This window comes from Galeopterus variegatus, unplaced genomic scaffold (assembly GCF_000696425.1).
Source record: "Galeopterus variegatus unplaced genomic scaffold, G_variegatus-3.0.2 Scaffold6617, whole genome shotgun sequence".
Classification (NCBI taxonomy): Eukaryota; Metazoa; Chordata; class Mammalia; order Dermoptera; family Cynocephalidae; genus Galeopterus; species Galeopterus variegatus.
The window spans coordinates 65,137-85,932 of NW_007732728.1; the positions used below are offsets into that span (position 1 = coordinate 65,137).

At 42.3% G+C, this 20,796-nt stretch overlaps 2 protein-coding genes across 4 annotated transcripts in view; one reads left to right on the plus strand and one right to left on the minus strand.

Moving 5' to 3' along the window:
* The window catches only part of FAM118B (family with sequence similarity 118, member B), a 54,794-nt gene extending 40,812 nt beyond the window's left edge, over positions 1-13,982 (plus strand). The window contains exons 4-8 of one of the 2 annotated variants that reach the window (XM_008591080.1): positions 4,668-4,895; positions 7,762-7,890; positions 9,410-9,695; positions 13,143-13,199; positions 13,455-13,982. In XM_008591080.1, coding sequence (XP_008589302.1) covers positions 4,668-4,895; positions 7,762-7,890; positions 9,410-9,695; positions 13,143-13,199; positions 13,455-13,540 — 786 coding nt within the window. In that variant the 3' untranslated portion in view covers positions 13,541-13,982. The remainder of the gene's footprint in view (positions 1-4,667; positions 4,896-7,761; positions 7,891-9,409; positions 9,696-13,142; positions 13,200-13,454) is intronic. The other variant, XM_008591081.1, reaches the window with a different exon arrangement.
* Positions 13,983-14,260: 278 nt separating this feature from the next.
* SRPR (signal recognition particle receptor (docking protein)) lies at positions 14,261-20,781 on the minus strand. 2 transcript variants are annotated; one of them, XM_008591083.1, is made up of 14 exons: positions 20,486-20,781; positions 19,800-19,883; positions 19,350-19,513; positions 18,983-19,143; positions 18,587-18,746; positions 18,327-18,480; positions 18,061-18,152; positions 17,847-17,965; positions 17,627-17,713; positions 17,137-17,309; positions 16,822-17,035; positions 15,732-15,895; positions 15,549-15,647; positions 14,261-15,394 (listed from the first exon to the last, which is right to left on the minus strand). In XM_008591083.1, exons 1-14 carry the CDS (start codon positions 20,600-20,602, stop codon positions 15,266-15,268), a joined length of 1,917 nt encoding a protein of 638 aa, XP_008589305.1. In that variant the 5' UTR covers positions 20,603-20,781; the 3' UTR covers positions 14,261-15,265. The 2 variants fall into 2 exon arrangements, with proteins under 2 accessions (XP_008589305.1, XP_008589304.1); XM_008591082.1 differs by having other exon boundaries at positions 16,759-17,035; positions 20,486-20,704.
* Positions 20,782-20,796: the final 15 nt, after the last annotated feature.

Here is a 20,796-nt window from a genome sequence, read left to right on the forward strand (position 1 = left end):
AAAAAAAAAAAAAAAGATTTAATACAACTAGTAATTTTTACTGCTTTATTAAGGACATTCTTAAGTGAAACTGGCTTTTTTTTTTTTTTTTTTTTTACCGTAAGCCTTTGAAGAATTTAGTAATTACTAACACAGTTTGGGTCCACTGCCTTGATTCATACTAAGGCACTAAGAGTTTTACCTTCCATTGCTTTTGCACCATCACTAACAATGTCAACACAGTTTAAAAGACAAATATTGTCTTAGTATTACTATGAAAATAGTTTTGACTTTGCCAGCCCCTTAAAGAGTGTTACGCTGTACTGGCCAGCGCCAAAAAAAAAAAAAAAAAAAGTGTTATGGATCTGTGGGGTCCAGTGGCCACATTTTGAGAACCACTGCAATAGAGGATATGTAAGAAAAAATACAGGCTACACAATGGCTAAAAAAAAAAAAAGAGATGTCTGGGGAAACCTGAACACTGATCATTTGATATTTGATACCACATTTTTTAAAGGTGTGATGGTGGTATTGCAGTTATGTTTTGCTTTATATTTAAAAGAGGGAGGTCCTTATCTTTTAGGGAACATCTTGAAGTATCTATGAATGAAATGATATGTGATGCCTGGGAATTGCTTTAAAAAATTCAGGGAAGTGCAGAAGAGGGCATGGTGGAGAGGAGTTTAGGTCAAACAAGATTGGCCATGGGTGATAATTGTTAAAATTGGGTGATAGGTACATGGGAGTTTTTTTAATACTCTTACTTTTGTGTATGTTTGAAAATGTTCAAAATAAAAAAGAAAAGAATCAAATGTAACAATCAGTAGTAACATGGGAGAGTTAATAGGCCCATTCGCTGAGTCAGTTTCATGTAGGAGGGAATTGACATTGTAGATTCAGTGCAAAGAGCTTGGGTTTCAGAATCAGAAAGACTGCCATTTAAATGCACTGGGACCCTGAGCGAATTGCTTAACTTCTCAACATCTGTTGTTGCACTTATAAAACTGGGATATTAACTGCCTCTTAGGGTTTTGTGATGATAATGTATATAAAGTGTCTGGCACATAGTAAATGCCCTAGAAATGTTAGTTATGTTAGGAAACAGAGTCAGTGGTTTTTCTGGGTTTTGTTTGTTTGTTTGTTTTTTAAAAGATGACCGGTAGAGGGTCTTGACCCTTGACTTGGTGTTGTCAGCACCACACTCTCCCAAGTGAGCTAACCGGCCATCCTTATATAGGGATCCGAACCTATGGCCTTGGTGTTATCAACACCACACTCTCCCAAGTGAGCCATGGGCCAGCCCTTTTTTGTTTTGTTTTTAGTCTGTCTGGGACTAGAAAGATAAGAGTTACAGGATAGAGGGAAATGAAGTAGCATTGGATTCAGTTCACTGTTTTAAATGAATAGGAAAAGGTCCTTAGAAATTGTGTGGGAGTTCAACATTTCCTTTTGACTGCTGAACTTCCCTGTTTATGTTTTCATTCCTTTGTCTTGTAGAAGCCACTGGTGGGAAATTTAGTCCTAGGGTCACCTGCTTTAAGAGAGAAAAACTTTCATTTTAAGTCTGAGGAAATAAGGGCCGGCCCATGGCTCACTCGGGAGAGTGCGGTGCTCATAACACCAAGGCCACGGGTTCGGATCCTGTATAGGGATGGCCGGTTTGCTCACTAGCTGAGTGTGGTGCTGACAACACCAAGCCAAGGGTTGAGATCCCCTTACCGGTCATCTTTTAGGGAAAAAAAAAAAAAAAAAGAAGTCTGAGGAAATCGGTGCACCACTTCTTCCCTTCCTTTCTATGTTGATAAGCAAGATTTAGTAACTTAAAGAAATAGGACTAAAAGATATTTAGCTAAAATAAGTGAGTCAGTGAATTTATTTCTAGGTGTTAACCTTTTGTATTCCTTTTTTTAGAAGCAAGAAAATATATTTCACACCAGTGATTACGAGATTGTATACATAGGCCTTTTAATCTGTGTGCGTAATAACTAAACTGGTGTTAGAATATGGTATATATGGTTGTGTGAGTAATAACTAAACTGGTGTTGGAATATGGTTGTGTGAGTCAGGGTACAAAATGAAGTTATAAAACATAACTAGGTTCTTTTTTTTTTTTTGGCAGCTGGCCAGTATGGGGATCTGAACCCTTGACCTTGGTGCTGTCAACACCACATTCTAACCAATTGAACTAACCAACCAGCCCAGCTAGGTTCTTAATAGGAAAAACAAGGAAGTCACCATATTCTTAATTTAATTTTAAATTTAATTTTGCTTTTTTGAATAGGTGGTGTTTACATACATTGCAGAAATAATGTTAAAAAAGTTTAGATATATTGAGACATTTCACTTCCACTTATGTCTTTGTCTCTTCTCCACAAACCCACCTCCCATATGTAGATCACTACTGTTACAGGTTCTTTGTGTATCCTTTCAGTGTTTCTTTTTCAAATACAAGTAAGTAGGACTATACTTATCTCACTACTTCCATCCCCCAACTCAGAAGTTAGCATTCTAGACATACTGTTTCTCAGTATGTTCATTGTATTTAACAGTATATCCTGGAGATCTTTTCTTGTATATATGGGTACTTGGCTATGCCAGTCTCCTATGTGTGGATACTTAGCTTGTTTCCAGTCTTTTGCTATTACAAATAATGAAACAATGATAACCTTGTATATTTCACTTCATTTGTTTGCAGTTATTTCTGTGTGATACATTCCCAGAAATGGAATTGCTAAATGGTTTTGTAAATTTGATAGACATTAAAGGGGCAGCATATTTTTTATAACAAATCTAGAAGATTGCCTGGCACTCAGTAGTAGTTGACTTTTGCATGTAGTGAAATTCAGTAGAGTTATAAATTCTTCACTATTTGTTTCTGATCAGATTGTTCATTCGGATTAGATTGTGTTAGAATCCCTAGTTGGTTGCCCATACACCATTAATATGTGATGTATTTATTTATGCCCTTATGTGATAAGAATGGAAAGAAGTTAAAAACCATGACCCACATTCTTAGCCACACAAATTATGGGTGGTTCCATCTATTTAGTACTAGAAAAGAATCTTTGAACCCACTGACAGTATGGTACAGCAAGTAGCCTGTCTAGTGGTGGATACAGCATGGAAGATTGATGGACAGAGTCCAGATAAATTACAGGTGTTTCATCTCTATGCTTTAAGTTTCCATTGTGAAGATACTTACCATTTATTTGGTTTAGGTATGATTAAAGAATAATTTTATAAAATACTTTGACAAATTAGGGAAAGAGTTTGGCAAATTGAAATGTGTTTTATGAATCTGCTTAGGTGGTTCCATGGAAACAGATCTTTATCTGAGCATTGCACAGTTAGAAAGATACACAGAGGAAACTAGGAAGATAGGGGGACTATTTTGAGAAAAAGCAGGATTGCTAAATATTTACTCCCTAGCAGCTAAGTGCAATAATTTGTAGTTCGAATGGGAAATATTGGGGCCTTTAAGAGTTAATTCTTGCTCTGATATTATCTAATGGGATGGTATTTCACTGCTAGGCTAGGGATCATATATTTGTTACAGCACATTACATAATTACTTTCCCATTTCAAATTCCTTTTGTCCCAGGGGTCACTTTGTGCTTTAAGTTTCAACTCCAACTTTACACCTTAGGTTGGCGTTATATTTCTTCATTCGTCCTCAGGGATATTTACATGTAATCAAAATGAATATGGGTCCCCATACTGGCCAGCTGCAAAAAAAAAATAAAAGAATATGGGAAAGCATTTATTTAAGTAAACCATATGTTAAGAAATAGGGAGTCTATGTAGAACTGATTAGTTTTTTATATTTTTAACAATTGCAAAATGCAAGTTTCAATTATAAAATTTATTAAATTTTGTATAATTTTATTATATGCTAGGTATTCTTTATATAGCAAACCTGTGAATAGCTTGCTGGATTATGCCAGGGAAATAACAGGCAGGGAGAAGTTGAGTGGTTTTTTTCTAAATCCATAAGCAGCTGTACAAAACCTGGGATTAGAAAAAGAAATACTAGGGCTGGCCCGGTGGCGCACTGGTACAGTGCGCCGCTTGGGAAGCGCGGCGGCGCTCCCTCCGAGGGTTCGGATCCCACATACAGACCGGCTGCCCACTGGCTGAGCGAGGTGCAGGAGCAACACCGAGGGTTGCGATCCCGTAGCCGGTCCCGGTCCGGTTCGGGTACGGGCACGACACTGAGGGTTGCGATCCGTTGCCGGTCACGAAAAAAGACAAAAAGGAAAAAAAGAAAAGAAAAAGAAATACTAAACCACACTTAGAGCTTTTAGTAGTTATTCCTAGATAAAAAGAGTGTAACAGAAAGTGTTGCCTTTTCGAGGGTAGTTGGTGCTGTGCTATCTACCCCAGCTCTCCTTTAGTCCCATAGTAAATTCACATCTCTTGGCCATGCCTATTTTCTTCATTCTATAAAAATGCCTCTTTAGAGAGCTTATGCTTGTTTGCATAAGGTGTAATAGTATTGATCACTTGCTAGGTATTGTGATAAATACTTTGCATGTATCGTCCCATTTTCTTTATTACAACCCTTTAAAACAGATAATATCTCTATTTTTAAGTACAAAGTATTCTTCAAACATTTATTACTGTAATTAAGTCAAATGACCTACCAGAACATCTTGGATTAATTTTCCTCTTTCAAATTGCTCCCCCAGCGTACCAGTAATGTTCGATCCACGTTTTTCAAGGACTGTTTATATGAAGTATTTGATGACTTGGAGTCAAAGATGGAAGATTCTGGAAAACAACTACTTCATTCAGTTCTTCACCTGATGGAAAATGGAGCCCTAGTATTAACTACTAATTTTGATAATCTTCTGGAACTATATGCAGCAGATCAGGGAAAGCAACTTGAATCCCTTGACCTTACTGATCAGAAAAAGGTAAAAAGTCTATTCTTTGGGCTAGTGGGTTGTATCTTCATCAGCAACACTGATTTCCAGTTGATATACTGGTACTTATGCAGAGTTAGAAAGGAATATTCTTATCCCTGGTTAGATTTTGGGGGGTATGTTTTGTTTTTGAGGTAAAATTAATACACAGTAAAATGCACTGATCTTAAAAGCATTCAATTCTATGAATTCTGGCAGTTTCACCCAGTTTTAAAACAAGATTAGAGGAAATCATTTAAACTCAAATAGTATCTTTAGCACTTGACGGTATGATACTGATTTAGATTTCTCTCCTAGAATACATTCTTTATACCATCTATTAGGAAAGTAGGAAAACTACCTTATGATGATTGGAAGAGCAACTTCCAGGCCAAGTGATAGCTGGGTTGAAGTTAATGATCAGTACAAACCTCAGTAGACTTTTTTTCTTTTTTCTTAACATAACCCGTATCATATCTAAGCTGTCTGCCATAATATTGAATATTGATCTATGCCAACTAATAATATAATATTGATCTGTATCAACTAATGAGATGACTGCTTAAGGTCTCATTTATCCTGCTCTGTGGTTTTTGTAATCTTCATTCTACACTTTGTTTTCCTCAGGAACCTGTCTTTGTGTCCAACTTAGAGCTCAGCTAAATGTTTTTTTTTTTGTTTTTGTTTTTTTTTTTTGTCTATTGTCTCTTTTTTCGTGACCGGCAACGGATCGCAACCCTCAGTGTTGTGCCTGTACCGGACCGGGACCGGCAATGGGATCGCAACCCTCGGTGTTGCCCCCGCGCCTCGCTCAGCCAGTGAGCGGCCGGTCTGTATGTGGGATCCGAACCCTAGGCGGGAGCGCCGCCGCGCTTCCCAAGCGGCGCACTAGCGCAGTGCGCCACCGGGCCAGCCCTCAGCTAAATGTTTTAAGTAGTTAATTGATTCACCCATTGGCATTCATTGCCACAGTACTGCCTCTGCCAAAGAAGTAGCTATAATAATACCACTCTTGTGGTTTTGCTGATCTTGAAGCCAGATTTTAAAAGGGAATCGAATTTAGAGAAATGGTGCCCTGATGACTGGTTTTCTCTGGCTGGAATGTTTTCCACCTGCTCCCTCACACTTTGCATGGCCAGCTTGTCCTTCACCTATAAATCTCAACATAAGTATCACCTCCTCTGACAGACCTTCTCTGACAATCCTTTTTATTTTATTTTATTTTTTTTAAAAAGATGACCGGTAAGGGGATCTTAACCCTCGGCTTGGTGTTGTCAGCACCACGCTCAGCGAGTGAGTGAACCGGCCATCCCTGTATGGGATCCGAACCCATGGCCTTGGTGTTATCAGCACCACACTCTCCCGAGTGAGCCACAGGCCAGCCCTTGACAATCCTTTTTAAATTAGACAGTTATTTTTTGGTTCATTCTCTTGTCCATTTCCGTCACAGCACTTTCTGTAACTTGTACTTTTTATTTTGGCTGTTCATCTGTTTGTTTTCTGACTCTTTACCCCACATGAATAGCAACTCCATTTGGTCAGGTATCATATCAGCCTTACTCTCATGTCTCAAAGAGTACTTGGCACATAGTGAGTGCTTAGTAAATATTCTTTAAATTAAGAAATGATTGAATGAAATTCAAAAATGAGTGGCTAGAACAGCTTCCATGCTGTTTCTGACATAATTTCCAAAGACCACAACCATTTATTCATGGGCATCGGAAGCACAAGGCCTTTTCAAAGCTGCAGATATCTGTCAGACTTGATATTTTCTTTCTCATTTCATCCTTGAACCTCAAGATCTGCTTTGTATTTTTAGCTCACATTAGGGGCAGTATTGACAATGGTTAAAGCCATTGGCTGGTAGTCAGAATGGGGCCTAGTAATATTCAAATTCTGAATCTCTGAGCCTCTTAACTATTTTTCCTAACCTGTACCCTAATTTTCCAAACGTGATAAGAATAAATTTATACTCTCTCAAGTCCTTGGGAAAATGGTGCCAAAAAATCCAGGTAGCTATGGTAGTCACTGTCATCTAAATGATTGCTCTTCATTGGCAGCCTTTTAGGTTTCTTAGAGGTGCCTAGAGTGATTCTTTTATCACTCATCTATTGCTACATAAGAAACCACCCTGAAACTTCATGGCTTAAAACAGCAAACGTATTACTTGCCCATGATAAAATGAATTAGCAGTTTGAGGTGGGCTCAGCTGGGCAGTTCATCTGTCGGCTTTGTGGCTTACTCACATGGCTCTAATCATCTGGTGGCCATCCTGGGGCTGGATGATGTAAGATGGCCTCGCTTCCACATCTGTAGATGCAGGGAATTGGCTGGGCCATATGTCTCTAGCAGGCTTTGTCGGTCTTCTTCATATGGCATCTGGGATCCAAAAGCAACAGAAGAGGGAAATAAGACTTGTTATGCCAACACTTTAAAAGCTTATGCTTGTGTCATGTTTGCTAATGCCCCTTTGGCTAAAGTATGTCAAATGGCCAGCCTGGAGTCACTGTGAAAAGGGACTACACAAGGGCCTACACACAGGGAGGCTTGATTTCTTAGGGCCATCACTCAAGCAGTCATCCAAAGATCCCGTGTATGTCTCCAGTGAAAAGAGTCCTTATATGCAAATGATGACATATAAGTTCTAATTTTTGATTATTATTTTCAAAGAGAAATCATTAGACTTGCTGCTGTTATTCCTAACAGTCATTCCTGAAATGGAAACTTTGACCACAAATGATTTTGCATATCCTATGATACCGTGATGCTGGAGAGTTATGTCAGAAGTCTAGTCCTCAAAATAGCCTCTTGCCCATTGCAACCATTAAGCAGGAACTCAGCCCTGCCAACCTGGTTGAGCTATACGTGTATTGTGCAGGTTCTAGAGTGGGCTCAGGAGAAGCGGAAGCTGAGTATATTTCATATCCATGGGGTCTACACCAACCCTAGTGGCATTGTGCTTCATCCAGCTGGATATCAGAACGTGCTCAGGAACACCGAAGTTATGGTGAGTGATGCTGATCTTGCTAGTCTCAGGAGCTCCTTCCTGGGAAGCTTCTAAATGTGCTTTAGGTCTTAAAGAGGGAAAGTTTCCTTTTCATTAATCAACAACTGGAAGGTCAGCCATTCTTCTTGTGCTGCTTAGCTGGTCGGTGTGCATGTCGTCCTAGGAAGTGCAGCACTTCTTCTAAGGTGTCAGGCCATAGGCTCTTTGAGAATTGTGTATTCTGGCTATTTTCAGAACTGGGTCACATGGAACAGTAGCATCTTTACATGATGCAGCAAAAGAAACACAAAGAAAATGTGATGTTTTCTAAAGTGTAAGGGACTTTTTTTCATCTCTTCTTTCCCTGACATCTGCTGTAACTGCATCCATCACTGACATTGAGTGGTCCCCGAAGCAGAATCATTTGATTATATATGTGTTGTATGTATATATACACACGTGCATATAGACATGTATGTACACACACAACACACATGTGCACACACACATATTGATGTTTTAAGTGTCAGGCTTCCGTTGAGTAAATCTTCTCTGGTGACCCTTGGTTCAGTTTGTATGGCAAGAAAAGGCAAATATGGTCCAGAAAATGGAAAGAGTAAAATATAGTTACATGCCACATAATGATGTTTCAGTCAACAACAGACTATATATACAGTGGTGGTTCCATACGATTGTAATGGAGCTGAAAAATTCCTATCAGCTTCATTATAGCTATGTAGCTGACACAACATCATAGCATAGTTACTTAATTTTTTTCATAAATGTAGTGTAGCCTAAGCGTACAGTGTTCATAAAGTCTACAGTAGTGTAGACATTCATTCATCACTCACTGACTCACCCAGAGCAACTTCCAGACCTGTAAGCTTTGTTCATGGCAAGTGCCCTGTACAGGTGTACCAGTTTTTATCCTTTTATCCTATTCTGTACCATTTTTTTTTTTTTACCATATCTTTAGTGTACCTTTTCGATGATTAGATGCACAAATACTAAGTGCTACAGTTGCCTGCAGTATTCATTCCAGTAACATGCTGTACAGGTTTGAAGCCTAGGAGCCATAGGTTGTACCATATAGCCTAGATGTGTAGTGGGTTTTACCACCTAGGTTTGTGTAAGTATACTTAATGACATTCACAAAATGATGAAATTGCCTAACACATTTCTTTAGAACATATCCCTCTCATTAAGTGATGCATGACTGTATTGAAGAATTACTCATTGACTGATGATCTCTGGGTGCTTAAATCTAAAAAATAAACCACAAGACCAGAAGACCAGTGCCAACCCAGTGAAACCCTGATTAGAGAACCCAGAGAAGAATGCCAGGTAAAGAAAATTTTAGACCAATCACGTTATAGTAATAAACAGGAGATCAAACATATCTGCCCTCTTAAATCTTGGTTAATTGGTCATCACAGTCTGCTAAATGTAGCAGTTGTGAACTCATTGGCTTTTTTAGTTTCAGACATGCCTTGTGTGTGTCTTCACAGTGTCATTAATACATTTTTTCTTTTTTTTCAAGAGAGAGATTCAGAAACTCTACGAAAACAAGTCATTCCTTTTCCTGGGTTGTGGCTGGACTGTGAATGACACTACTTTCCAGGCCCTTTGCCTGGAGGCTGTAAAGCATAAATCCATCTTGGAGCATTTCATGCTGGTTCGGAGAGGAGACATAGACGAGTTCAACAGCCTTCGAGAAAACATGCTGGACAGGGGGATTAAAGTCATCTCCTATGGAAATGACTATGCTGATCTTCCAGAGTATTTCAAGAGACTGACATGTGAGATCTCCACGAGAGGTAGATCAGGTACGATGCATTTTGAGACTGAGGGAGATCAGAGAACAGCAGCTCTTCAGCCTTTTGTTTATTTGTGATGGGCAAAATAATTACCAAGATGAGGAATGTAGTACCTGACCAAATTGTGAAAGGAGGTCACAGTCTTTAGGTTAGACTGAAATGCCATTTGGATAATAGGAGAATGGACAAAAGGTGCACTCCAGCAGTTCTGTATAGAAGTAGGAAGAATGAAAAAAATACAGATGCTCCTTGACTTACAATGGGCTTATGTCCCAATAAACCTGTATCTAAGTTGAAAGTGCATTTTCAACTAACGATTGGTCTGAGTGTAGCCCCATCATCAGTCGAGAAGCATACTGGATGTGTATCGCTTTCACACCATCATAAGTCAGGGGCTGGCTGTGTATTAAAGATGTTCAACCTCACTAGATATCAATGAAATGCAATTAGAATTTAGATTTCAAAAAAGAGATAAATATCACGTGCTCAGGAACACCGAAGTTATGGTGAGTGATGCTGATCTTGCTAGTCTCAGGAGCTCCTAACAGTCAGTTTTGGCTGAGGCTATGAGGAAAGAAATTTATTCATGTATTGTTGGTGGGAAGGTAAAGTTAGTACAGCTTTTATGAAGATAAATTTAGATTATGAATCAAAAACTTTAAAAACCTTTGACCTAGAAATCCCATCAATACAATTTATCCTAAAAGAAATTAAACTAACTGTGGTTATCGTGTGTTGGTTTTTTGTTTCTATGTCAGCATTTTCTACAGTGACTTTGCATTATCCATAAAACAGAAAACCTTTTAAAATGCTGTTTGGAAACTATTATGATGGTATTAAAGTCAAAGGATAGTGGTACCACTCACTTGGTATTTTACTTTCAGGTTCTAACAATCAAGAACAAAATGGTGATAAAGGGTTTGGTTAGTTAATGGCTACAGGCAAATTCCCAATAACCCTACAAAATGCAAAATGTTTTAGTATCACCTAAATTGAAGAATGCAGAGGGCTGGCTGGTTAGCTCAGTCGGTAAGAGTGTGGTGCTGATAACACCAAGGTTAAGGGTTCGGATCCCCGTACTGTTCAGCTGCCAGTAAATGAATGAATGAGTAAAAATTGAAGAATGCTTTTTAAAACCATACATTGGATAAAGCCAGGCTCCAAGTATGGCCATTCTGGCTCACCCACCCAGTTCCAAAGAAACTTTGCTGTTGTACACAGAAGATGTTCCTGAAAGGTTATATATTAGTAAGTATTTTTGTTGTCAACCTGAATGCTTCTTAGGGGACCTATTAAAGTATAGGTAATTTAATATGTAAAGAACTTTTATTATTATTATTTTTCCCCTTTTTGTCTTTTTTCGTGACCGGCAACGGGATCGCAACCCTCGGTGTTGCACCTGCACCTCGCTCAGCCAGTGAGCGGGAACCGGCGTACCGCGACCGGCAACGGGATTGCAACCCTCGGTGTTGCGCCCGCACTGCGCTCAACCAGTGAGCGGACCAGTCTCTATATGGGATCCGAACCCTCGGCGGGAGCGCCGCCGTGCTCCCGAGTGCGCCACCGGGCCGGCCCAAAGAACTTTTCTTAAGTCTAATCATTCCCAGATTTCTTTTCTGAATCAGATGGCTTCAAGTAGAATTCACCTGTAATGAAAAATTCCACAAGCTCTTCCATGGCTATGTTTTGATGGAACAAGATTTTGGGGCAGGGGGGCGGGGTGCAGCTTGCTGGTACTGGGATTTGAACCCTTGACCTTGGTGTTACTAACATGAAGTAAGCTAAACGGCCAGCCTTGGAACAAGATTTTTAAAAGCCGTCACCATAACTAAACACTGCAAACTATATCTACTCTTCCTCCAGAAGGTTTAGAAAACCCTTAGGACATACCGTCTGGTTTGTCTCTTTTGTGAAAACTATTTGCTATTCTTTCTTGGGGATAAGTTTTTCTGGTGTCCTGCAGTGTTCCAAACTCGTCTGCTGTTTTCTCACACTTGAGACTTCTGAGATTTTATCTGTAGGTATACACTGATAAGAGGTAAGAGATCTTTTGCTGCTGTTTTGTTATTTAACACTGAGCATTTGCTGTGTGTCTGGCATTGTGTTGTGTACTCTTACATAGTGAACATGACTTGACTTCAAAAGATTCTGTAGGATCTAGTACATATATTTCAGAAAAATCAAGTAATGGGAACAAGGAAAACAATTCTCTTATAATTCATTACCACACAAGCAGTTAGTTTGGTATATTTCTGATTAACAGTTTCCCCCATGCATTTTTTCATAGTTGTAAATAAAGTATACATACAGTTTTGGTACCTTTTTTATTCCATAGTACATCATACATTTTCCCAATTGCTGGTCTTCATAACTATTTTTAATTGTTATATTCCAGGGTGGATGTTATAATTTAACTGATTATTCCCCTGTTAGAAAATTTCTGATTTTTTTTCTACTTTTCTCTATTATAAGTAATATTGCTTAGTTTTTCCTTTTGCCAGTAATTTCCTTAGGGTGTGTTCTCAGTGTAATTAGGACATCAAAGGTCATGAACATTTTAGTGGTCACTATAATGCTAAATTGCTTTCCAAGAGGGGAATATCAATTTGTATGTCTATTTATATTCTAATTGACCATATTTCTGATTATTTTCTTTCACATTTTATACTTTTTTCTATACCATTATCTATCCCAGTTTTGTCCAATGGAATTTTCTGCAATCACAAACATATTCTATAATCTTGACTGTCCAGTGCCATAGCCACATGGGGCTAATGAGCACTTGAAATGTGACCAGTGTGACTGAGAAACAAAATTCTTAATTTGAAACTAAGTAGCCTTGGGCCGGCCCGTGGCTCACTCGGGAGAGTGTGGTGCTGATAACACCAAGGCCACGGGTTCGGATCCTATATAGGAATGGCCGGTTTAGCTCACTGGCTGAGCGTGGTGCAGACAACACCAAGCCAAGGGGTGAGATCCCCTTACCGGTCATCTTTAAAAAAAATAAAATAAAATAAAATAAAAAAGAAACTAAGTAGCCTTATGTGGCTTGTGGTACCATATCAGGCAGTGCAGATCTAGCCCATTTTATATTGTGGAAATACCTGCTACTTTCCAGTTTTCTTGGTTGAATTTGCTCAATCACATGCTGCTCCCCATCCCTGGTGAGACTGAATGTTTTTTTTAACCTAAACTTAGCTTTCTAGACTAAGGAATAGCAGACACTTTGCCTACATAAAATGTTTTGTTTACAAGCAATCTGAATGCAATAAGGAATCTTACTGTTGCCCTGTTATTTAATGCAACTCTCTGAAGACTAGTCCAGTTATTCTCCCCACCTTTGTCGTTTGACTTCTAAATTCCATCTGTCTTAGTTGTGCCCTCATCTCCCTTTAGTTGGTTTTCTTTTTGCTGTTAGCTTTTCAGTCTGGTACTCATGCACTCTATATTTGGCAGGGATGGTGAGAGAAGGTCAGCTAAATGGCTCATCTGCAGCACACAGTGAAATAAGAGGTATACTATTTTCTGTTCTGTTATTTATCCATCTGTCAGCAGAAAATTTTCCTTAATTAAGACTCTGGAGAATAGTGATTTACCTTTCCCATGTATTAAGGGTGTACCTTTTCCTATCAAGTCTATTACAAGATTACTAGCATCTACTATGTCTTGCCTTCTGAAAGGTTAAGATTGACTTAAATATCTGCAACTTTAGATGCATTAACTCGTTTTGTGAAACTTCGTATTATTCTCTTTTCTTTCTCTCCACAGGCTGTACGGTACATGAACAGGCTGGAGAAATCACCATCATCAGACCAAGCTATAAGGCCCTACCATGGACAGTGTTTAACAAGTAAACTTAAAAGAACCCAACACAGCTCCCAGGCCAACACATAGAGGTTGAAGGGTGGGGGTAGAGTAGGAGGGAAATGTTCCAACTTAATCCTTCAAGCTGTCTGGTTCTTGATATTCTGCTGCCTGTTCCAGTTCAAGACTACTCAAGTGACAAGGGGACCCAAATGCAGCCTACACCCTACCCCCCCAGCTGGACATGCTTGTGTCCACACAGCAAATCAATGTGATACCTCCATTGATTGTGACTGCAGCTCTGCATAAAGGACTTGGGGATCCAGATGCCATGAAACGACCTTGGCTCCTGTTGCAGTTTTGTACTCTATACTTGGTTTTTCAATTAAGTTAATAGCTTTTTAAAAAATGACTTGAAGCTCTAGTTTTCTAGATCTTTTACAGTGTACAGTATTTTACATAACTGAGCTGTATTAAAAGCTTGTTCATTTACTTGTCAGGGCCCTGGCTCTACTTTTAGAGCCACTGTAGAAAACTCTAACTTACATCAAGGTACTAGTAATTTTACAACTCAAAATTTTAAAGGTTCTGTTCTTTCACCTTGGGATGGGGCAGTCTTCTCGGGACAGCCATTACTTACCTCATTCGTTGGAGGCATATCAGTTCCTGCCTTGTTGCCCTTCTTAACCATACATATGCCCTAGAACTTAGTGTGATGTGGGATTTTAGTTTTGAATCTTATATAAAATAACTCCAAGACCTAAAAGGCAATTTATTTATGAAATTTATTTTCTTATATAAATTATGTATTTCTCTGGGCAGACAGCCTTCACCTTATTGCACTAATAGCACATCTGTAATACCACACTACAGGACAAGTCTTAACAAGAGGTTCGTATTCTTCAACGTAGCACTTGTCTACCAGGCACTGTAGAGGATAGGGATGAGGAAAAGCCAGGACCCGCTCAGGAGGTGAAGAACAGGCTGGAGGAGGGGGCAATGTAGACCCTTCTGACAGTTGGTTTTCTCCCAACAAGGGAACATGCAAAGCTTACATGTGAATTCCAGGAGTGGGGAAGAGGTGGAAGGCTGAGAAGCTCAATGCAACAGTGCAGCTTGGCTCCCCTTATTTCTTAGGGATACAGAGACTCTTCTTTTGCTCATTTGTAACAAATCACTCTGGCCTAGCTGATGCTTTGGGGGAAATAATGGGGTAGGGGATGATGATCAGAATTAGGATTAGCAGCAATTAAGAACAGGCCATACACTACCACAGTGAGGTGGGTATCATCCTGGCCTCAGGGACCTGAAAGCTGTGTACCCCAGGGAAAGGTGCCATTTAAGACCCAGAGCTGGCTCTGGAAGTCTCTCTTAACCTGATGGAGCTGGGACTTTAAACTGCTCCTTAGACTCAGATGGCTCTATGATCATACTAATTAGCAACGCTCTGGTATTGGATCTTCCAACCATTGGTCAAAGCTGTAATGAGACTTGAGAGTCTCTAGGCAGAGTAAAGAGGATGCCTGAGTAGGAAGGGGGAGGCCGGTCTGGGGTCAGTGGGCGGTGACTGTAACATGATTAGGCGCTCCTTGTTGAGGGAGGCTGGACTGAGCAGGGAGTGGGGTTACAAGGAGCTGCAAGCCCCTGGAGCTCCGCTCACTCTGTCTTTGAACTACACTGAAGACAAGTTGCTCACATACTCTAAAGCACATTCTTGATATAGGAATAGGTGCTTATGGGGGGAAGCAGTGATTTGGTATCAGGCAAGAGCTGCGTTAAGCCTTCATGAGGGCAGCCACCACAGCCTTGGCATTGAGACTGCGTAGGTCACAGTAGGTCTGGCCGGTGCCCACAAAGACGATGGGTTTGCTTGTGATGTACGTCATAGAAATAGCAGCTCCCACCTGAAGTGGAGAAAGGGGATAGGCAATCAACTCTGGCCCACTTTTGTCAATAGCAGGAAGCTCTGGAGCCACCATATGCTGACAGCCTCAGCTCCCATATGAAGGGTGCCCATTCCACCCTCCAGTCTCACTGACCTGTGTCATCCACATTTACCTTGTCATCAATGGTATCAAATTTGGTAAGGACAATGCCATCAATGAGCCGAGGTGTTTGAGCCATAGAATGGTCAGCCAAGGCTCTGTTGAACTTGACCTGGAAAGGGGAAAGGTATTAGTATGAGAACCATCTAACTGGCCAAAGGTTAGGTTGTAAAGGGAACTAGGCCCAAGCCCTCACCAGCTGGTCCACGGCTTCGTTGCCTACTAAGGCCTCCCCCACAAACAGCACCAAGTCAGGTGTATTGACAGTAATGAGTTTGGCCAAGGCAGTCATCAGGGGGGCATTGTCTTGCATGCGGCCAGCCGTGTCCACCAGCACCACATCAAAGCCTTGGTTACGTGCTAGAGAGAGAAAATAGTCATCTCAAAAATCCTCAATTGTCACTTATGCTCACGTCCAGCTTCCTCTTAAGAAGTCCTAGTCTGGCTATATTAAAAGCCTATGTTTACTCTCTTGGACTGTAGATTTGGCTACAAGGTTATATGAGAAAAAACCTACTCTGTGCTTGGCCAGCACCAAACATATTCGAGAAAAGGATGGCAATAAGATAAAGATGATCGAATTCAGGTTTCTTTGGTTAAGATATATTAGCTTTCGGGGCCGGCCCAGTGGCGCACTGGATAGTGTGCTGCTTGGGAAGCGCAGTGGCGCTCCCGCCCGAGGGTTTGGATCCCACATACAGACCGGTTCCCGCTCACTGGCTGAGCGAGGCGCGGGATCAACACCAAGGGGGTTATATGAGAAAAAACCTACTCTGTGCTTGGCCAGCACCAAACATATTCGAGAAAAGGATGGCAATAAGATAAAGATGATCGAATTCAGGTTTCTTTGGTTAAGATATATTAGCTTTCGGGGCCGGCCCAGTGGCGCACTGGATAGTGTGCTGCTTGGGAAGCGCAGTGGCGCTCCCGCCCGAGGGTTTGGATCCCACATACAGACCGGTTCCCGCTCACTGGCCACTGGCTGAGCGAGGCGCGGGAGCAACACCGAGGGTTGCGATCCCGTTGCCGGTCCCCGGTCCGGTACGGGGGCAACACTGAGGGTTGCGATCCGTTGCCGGACACGGAAAAAGACAAAAGACAAAAAAAAAAAGATATATTAGCTTTGCCTGCAGCTACACACTACTACCCAAAAGCAGAGCATGGCAAGTAACTAACCCTGGCTTTTCCCTGTTATTGAGCAGTAAGTTTGTAAAAGTATAAACCTGATCCTCTGCAAAATACAAAGGAACCCAAGGAGGGGCCCCCATGCTTCTCGGGCACTGTACCGAAGGCAATGGCTTCCATAGCAATGCCAGCAGCATCCTTGCCGTAGCCCTTTTCAAACAGCTGCACCATAGTGCGGCCACCATGGTTCTCTGGGGGGTGTAGGGCACTCAAGCGCCGGGTGTGTGTCCGCAGCTGCTCCACAGCCCCAGCACGAAATGTATCACAGGCAGCAATGAGGACACTGAAGCCATTCTCCAGCAGCCAGAAAGAAATCTGTGCAAGTGAGGTAAGAAAATTGTCACCTAGAACCAGGGTTCTAAGACATGAGTGGAGAGTGAAGAAATGTCAACGATAAGCAGGGGAACCACACTGACCTTGGCAAGATTGGTAGACTTCCCCACTCCATTAACACCACAGAAGGTGACGACGTAAGGGCGCTGGCGACGCTGGGCATCCATGATATCCCGGAGCATGTCCACACGACGCTGAGGCTGCAGAATCTGCACCAGGGACTCTTGTAGAGCTTGCTTTACTGTGGAAGTCACAGCTGAAAAGAGATGTGGAGGAGGGCACAGCTATGAAACTCAAGGAATATACTCAGAAATGCCCAACACCTTTCTCTGCTCAGGGCACTAGGACGATACTAGGATCTTATCCCAGGAATCCAGACCACACTGTTTAAGCACTTTATGAGTATTAACTCATTTAATCCTCTTAGTAACTCTTAAAGCCTTCATTATATAATAGAAGGTTATTATATAGGTTAAGGAATTTGCCAAAAGTCACATACCTAGTAAGAATGGAGGTATATGTGTGTAACCTCTTGGTACACATAAGCACATTCTGGCTCAGGGAGATACTTACTACTGAATGTCCCCATCACCTTCCCTTCCAACTTGTTGGCAACAGATTCACAGAGCTGGACAGCAATGTCTGCAGCCACATTCTTAGCTAAGGAGAGAAAGGTGTGAGTTCCGTTTCAACGCTATCAATGTATATGGTACAGCTGAGAGACTCTAGGTGGTTCTTCTCTCAACCATCCCTACCCCCATGAAAGTGAGTCAGCCATGTCCTCAGAACCTACCAATGAGATGATCACGCATTTTATCCAGCACAGATTCCATGTCTTCACGACTCAAGCTCTTGGAACCCACAAGGCCCTTTAGCATCCCAAACATGCCACCCAGAGTTCCCTTGGTAGCTCTGCAGGCACAGATCACAAATACATATAAAGCACACAGGCAAGCTGTCATCAATTTTTAGCCATACATACCACCACCCATCTGAAGTCCCCCTACCTAGGTTTGGTGGCGTTTTGCGCTGCTGCTTCATCATCTGAGCTGCTGCAGTCCAGATCCTGAAGCTGTCCCCCAGGCCCAGTCCCTCGAATCTGTAGGATATGGGGAAAGGAAGGAGATGTCCACATTACTCTCTTTGATTTGAGGAAGCTTCAGATGTAATTCACTCCCTCATTCAAAGAAATCCAGGTATCACCCACCTAGTCTACTTACTTCCCAGCTTCTTATGAATGGTAACCTTCACTCTGGCCCCTGTTGCCTCTTACCAAGTTGATGTCCTCAGACAAGGCAGCCTCAGGGGTTCCATTGGTGGTGGGAGTACTGTAATCCAAGACTTCCTTGTTAGCACAGCCACCCAGTTCCCACACCCGAGGTGCTTTTTTGCCCTTCTCCTTTGGAGCATCTGACTTCATGGACTTGCTGCAAGGGGTTACGGTGGAGAAGTAGGAAAGGAAACATGAGCCAGAGACAAGAGCTCCCTTGCCTCCAACATCGATAGACGGTATTTAAAAGTCAGAATGTTCACCTGGACTTCTCCATACCCCTCCCATGCTTCTGAATGAACTCTTCTCGCTTCCTGCGTATCAGCTCCTCTTTAGAAAGTTCTATTCCATTCTCAGGCCCCATTGGGAGACCTGACTTTTCTGCAGGGACTGCTTTGCTGGTAGCCAAAGGACCATCAGAACCTGTTAGGAGAAACCTCACTGGAGGAAAAAACACGAACTCCCAACCAACTAGACAATGGCTAAATGTCTTCCAAATCCTTAAGAGGAAACATCTCGGGGACCACAAGGCCTGGAGATGACAGGGTGGTGAGCATTTGTGCAAGAGGGAGGCAAGCAATGACAAAAGGACGGGCCATCTCAGTCCTTAGCATGTTACACCTTTCATGCCTCAGCATGTCCAAGGAGCTCAAACTCACCTTCCTTCTTGGCCCCCTTTTTTTTGCTGTTCTTTGCTTTTTCCTTGGGCTTTTCGCCCCGTGTCTCAATCATGGACCTCACAGGTTTCTTGGCCTTTTCAGACTCTTCAAATTTCTTCATGGTAGTGGGAGCACGGATCTTACTGCTCTCCTCTGCTTCACTAAAGAGAAGAGAATGGTTGAACTTTCTACCCCATGCAGGAGGAAAAATCAAAGTCCAGAGAAAGGACCGTAACACCAAGAGGACAATCAGAACTGGCAGCAAAAGAGAAGTGTCTTTCAACACAATTTACTACTACTGAAACACCTTCAGGTAGAGAATTCATCAAGTCATGGAAACTGATTTTGAATAGGGGAAGCCTCTCACCGAAGGAGCCGCAGGAAGTCATTTTGGAAATCAAAAGTGCCATTCAATAGACTTAAAGCACTTTGTTGTTGGATCTCTGTGCGGTACTTGTCCCGAAACTGCCGGTGCACATCATCTATCAATTTGTCTACATACGTCAGTGTTAGAATCTTCTGAAAACCAACCTGTTTGGGGGGAAGAAACAGCCAACAGATCTGCTTACATGCTAGCTCAGAACGGAGGGAAGCCAACCTCAACCCAGGCCTTCAGAGGAAGGCTCAGCCACCTGGCAGTTTTCCCTGTCCTGATAGAGGCAGCCAAGCTCTCTGCCTGGGCCCAGAAGCTGTTTCCTTTTCCCCCCTCCACCTTCCCAGTTTTCTCAGTTACTTCATCATGTACCCTGGGTGCTCTTAATAATCAGGACTATATTGAGAATGTAATCATTGTCCCTCTGAAATACCCTCCACTTACCACAAACACCAGCTCAAATTGGTTGTCCAGTTTATACTTGAGTGTGAGTGCCTCATGGGTGAATGAGTTGTTACCTCCCCGTTCCTGAAAAAAGAGTATGTCTCAGAGTTCAGACTACCTCCCGAAAACCCAGATTTGGGCCCCTCTGAGATTACTTCTGGGAAAGAACCAGACATTTCCCTGAAAGGCAAACCTGTCCCCAGTACAAGAGAATGTTGAGGCATTTCTCTTTGGCATTCCACCAGGGAGAGAAGGAGATACTAAGTTAGAGGAAGGGGAAAAAAGGTGAGAGGGGGAAGTCAAGACACATTTATATGACTATATAAACAATCAGATCTACCAGCAGCGGTACACTATTTACAGTTTTTAAAAGGCCTTTTCCCGTCCATTATCTCACTCAGCCTTGAAACAACAGAAAACCAAGCTGCTGGGGGTGGTGAGTGGAGGGAGCGAGAGAAGTCTCAAGAGGGGCTGGGATCCGGCTACAGTCCCAGATACCGGAGATGAAGGGGGTCTCAAAGTTTCCGGGTAGTCTGAGGGGAGCAGGAGAAAGAAGTGGAGTCCGGGTTATTGGTGAGTGGCCAGTCTGAGGTGGGCGGGAGGGAGGCGCAGGATGATAAGTCGACGGGGACCATGGATGGGCTCAGGGAGGAACAGCCGGAGTTCTGATCACGCGGGGGCGGTACCTGCAGCAGCACGGAACGAATCAACGCGTTAACGGGCCCCGTGCATGAGTCGCTCACGCCCTGGAAGCACCAGAGCACAAGCCCGCCCTTGGAGAAAATAGTGAAGAAGTCGAGCATGGCGGCAGCGGGAGAGGAGCTGGGGCCGGCGCCGGGAACGCAGGCCGCGATCGCCGCCGCTTCCTGCTGCGCCAAGCTGGGGACACGTCACGCCAGCGGCCCCGGAAACCGGCTCACCCTCACTTCCGCTCACAGCCTCCGGTTTCCCTCCCCGTCTCCGCCCATGGGCGCACAAGACTGACGTAATGCAGGGC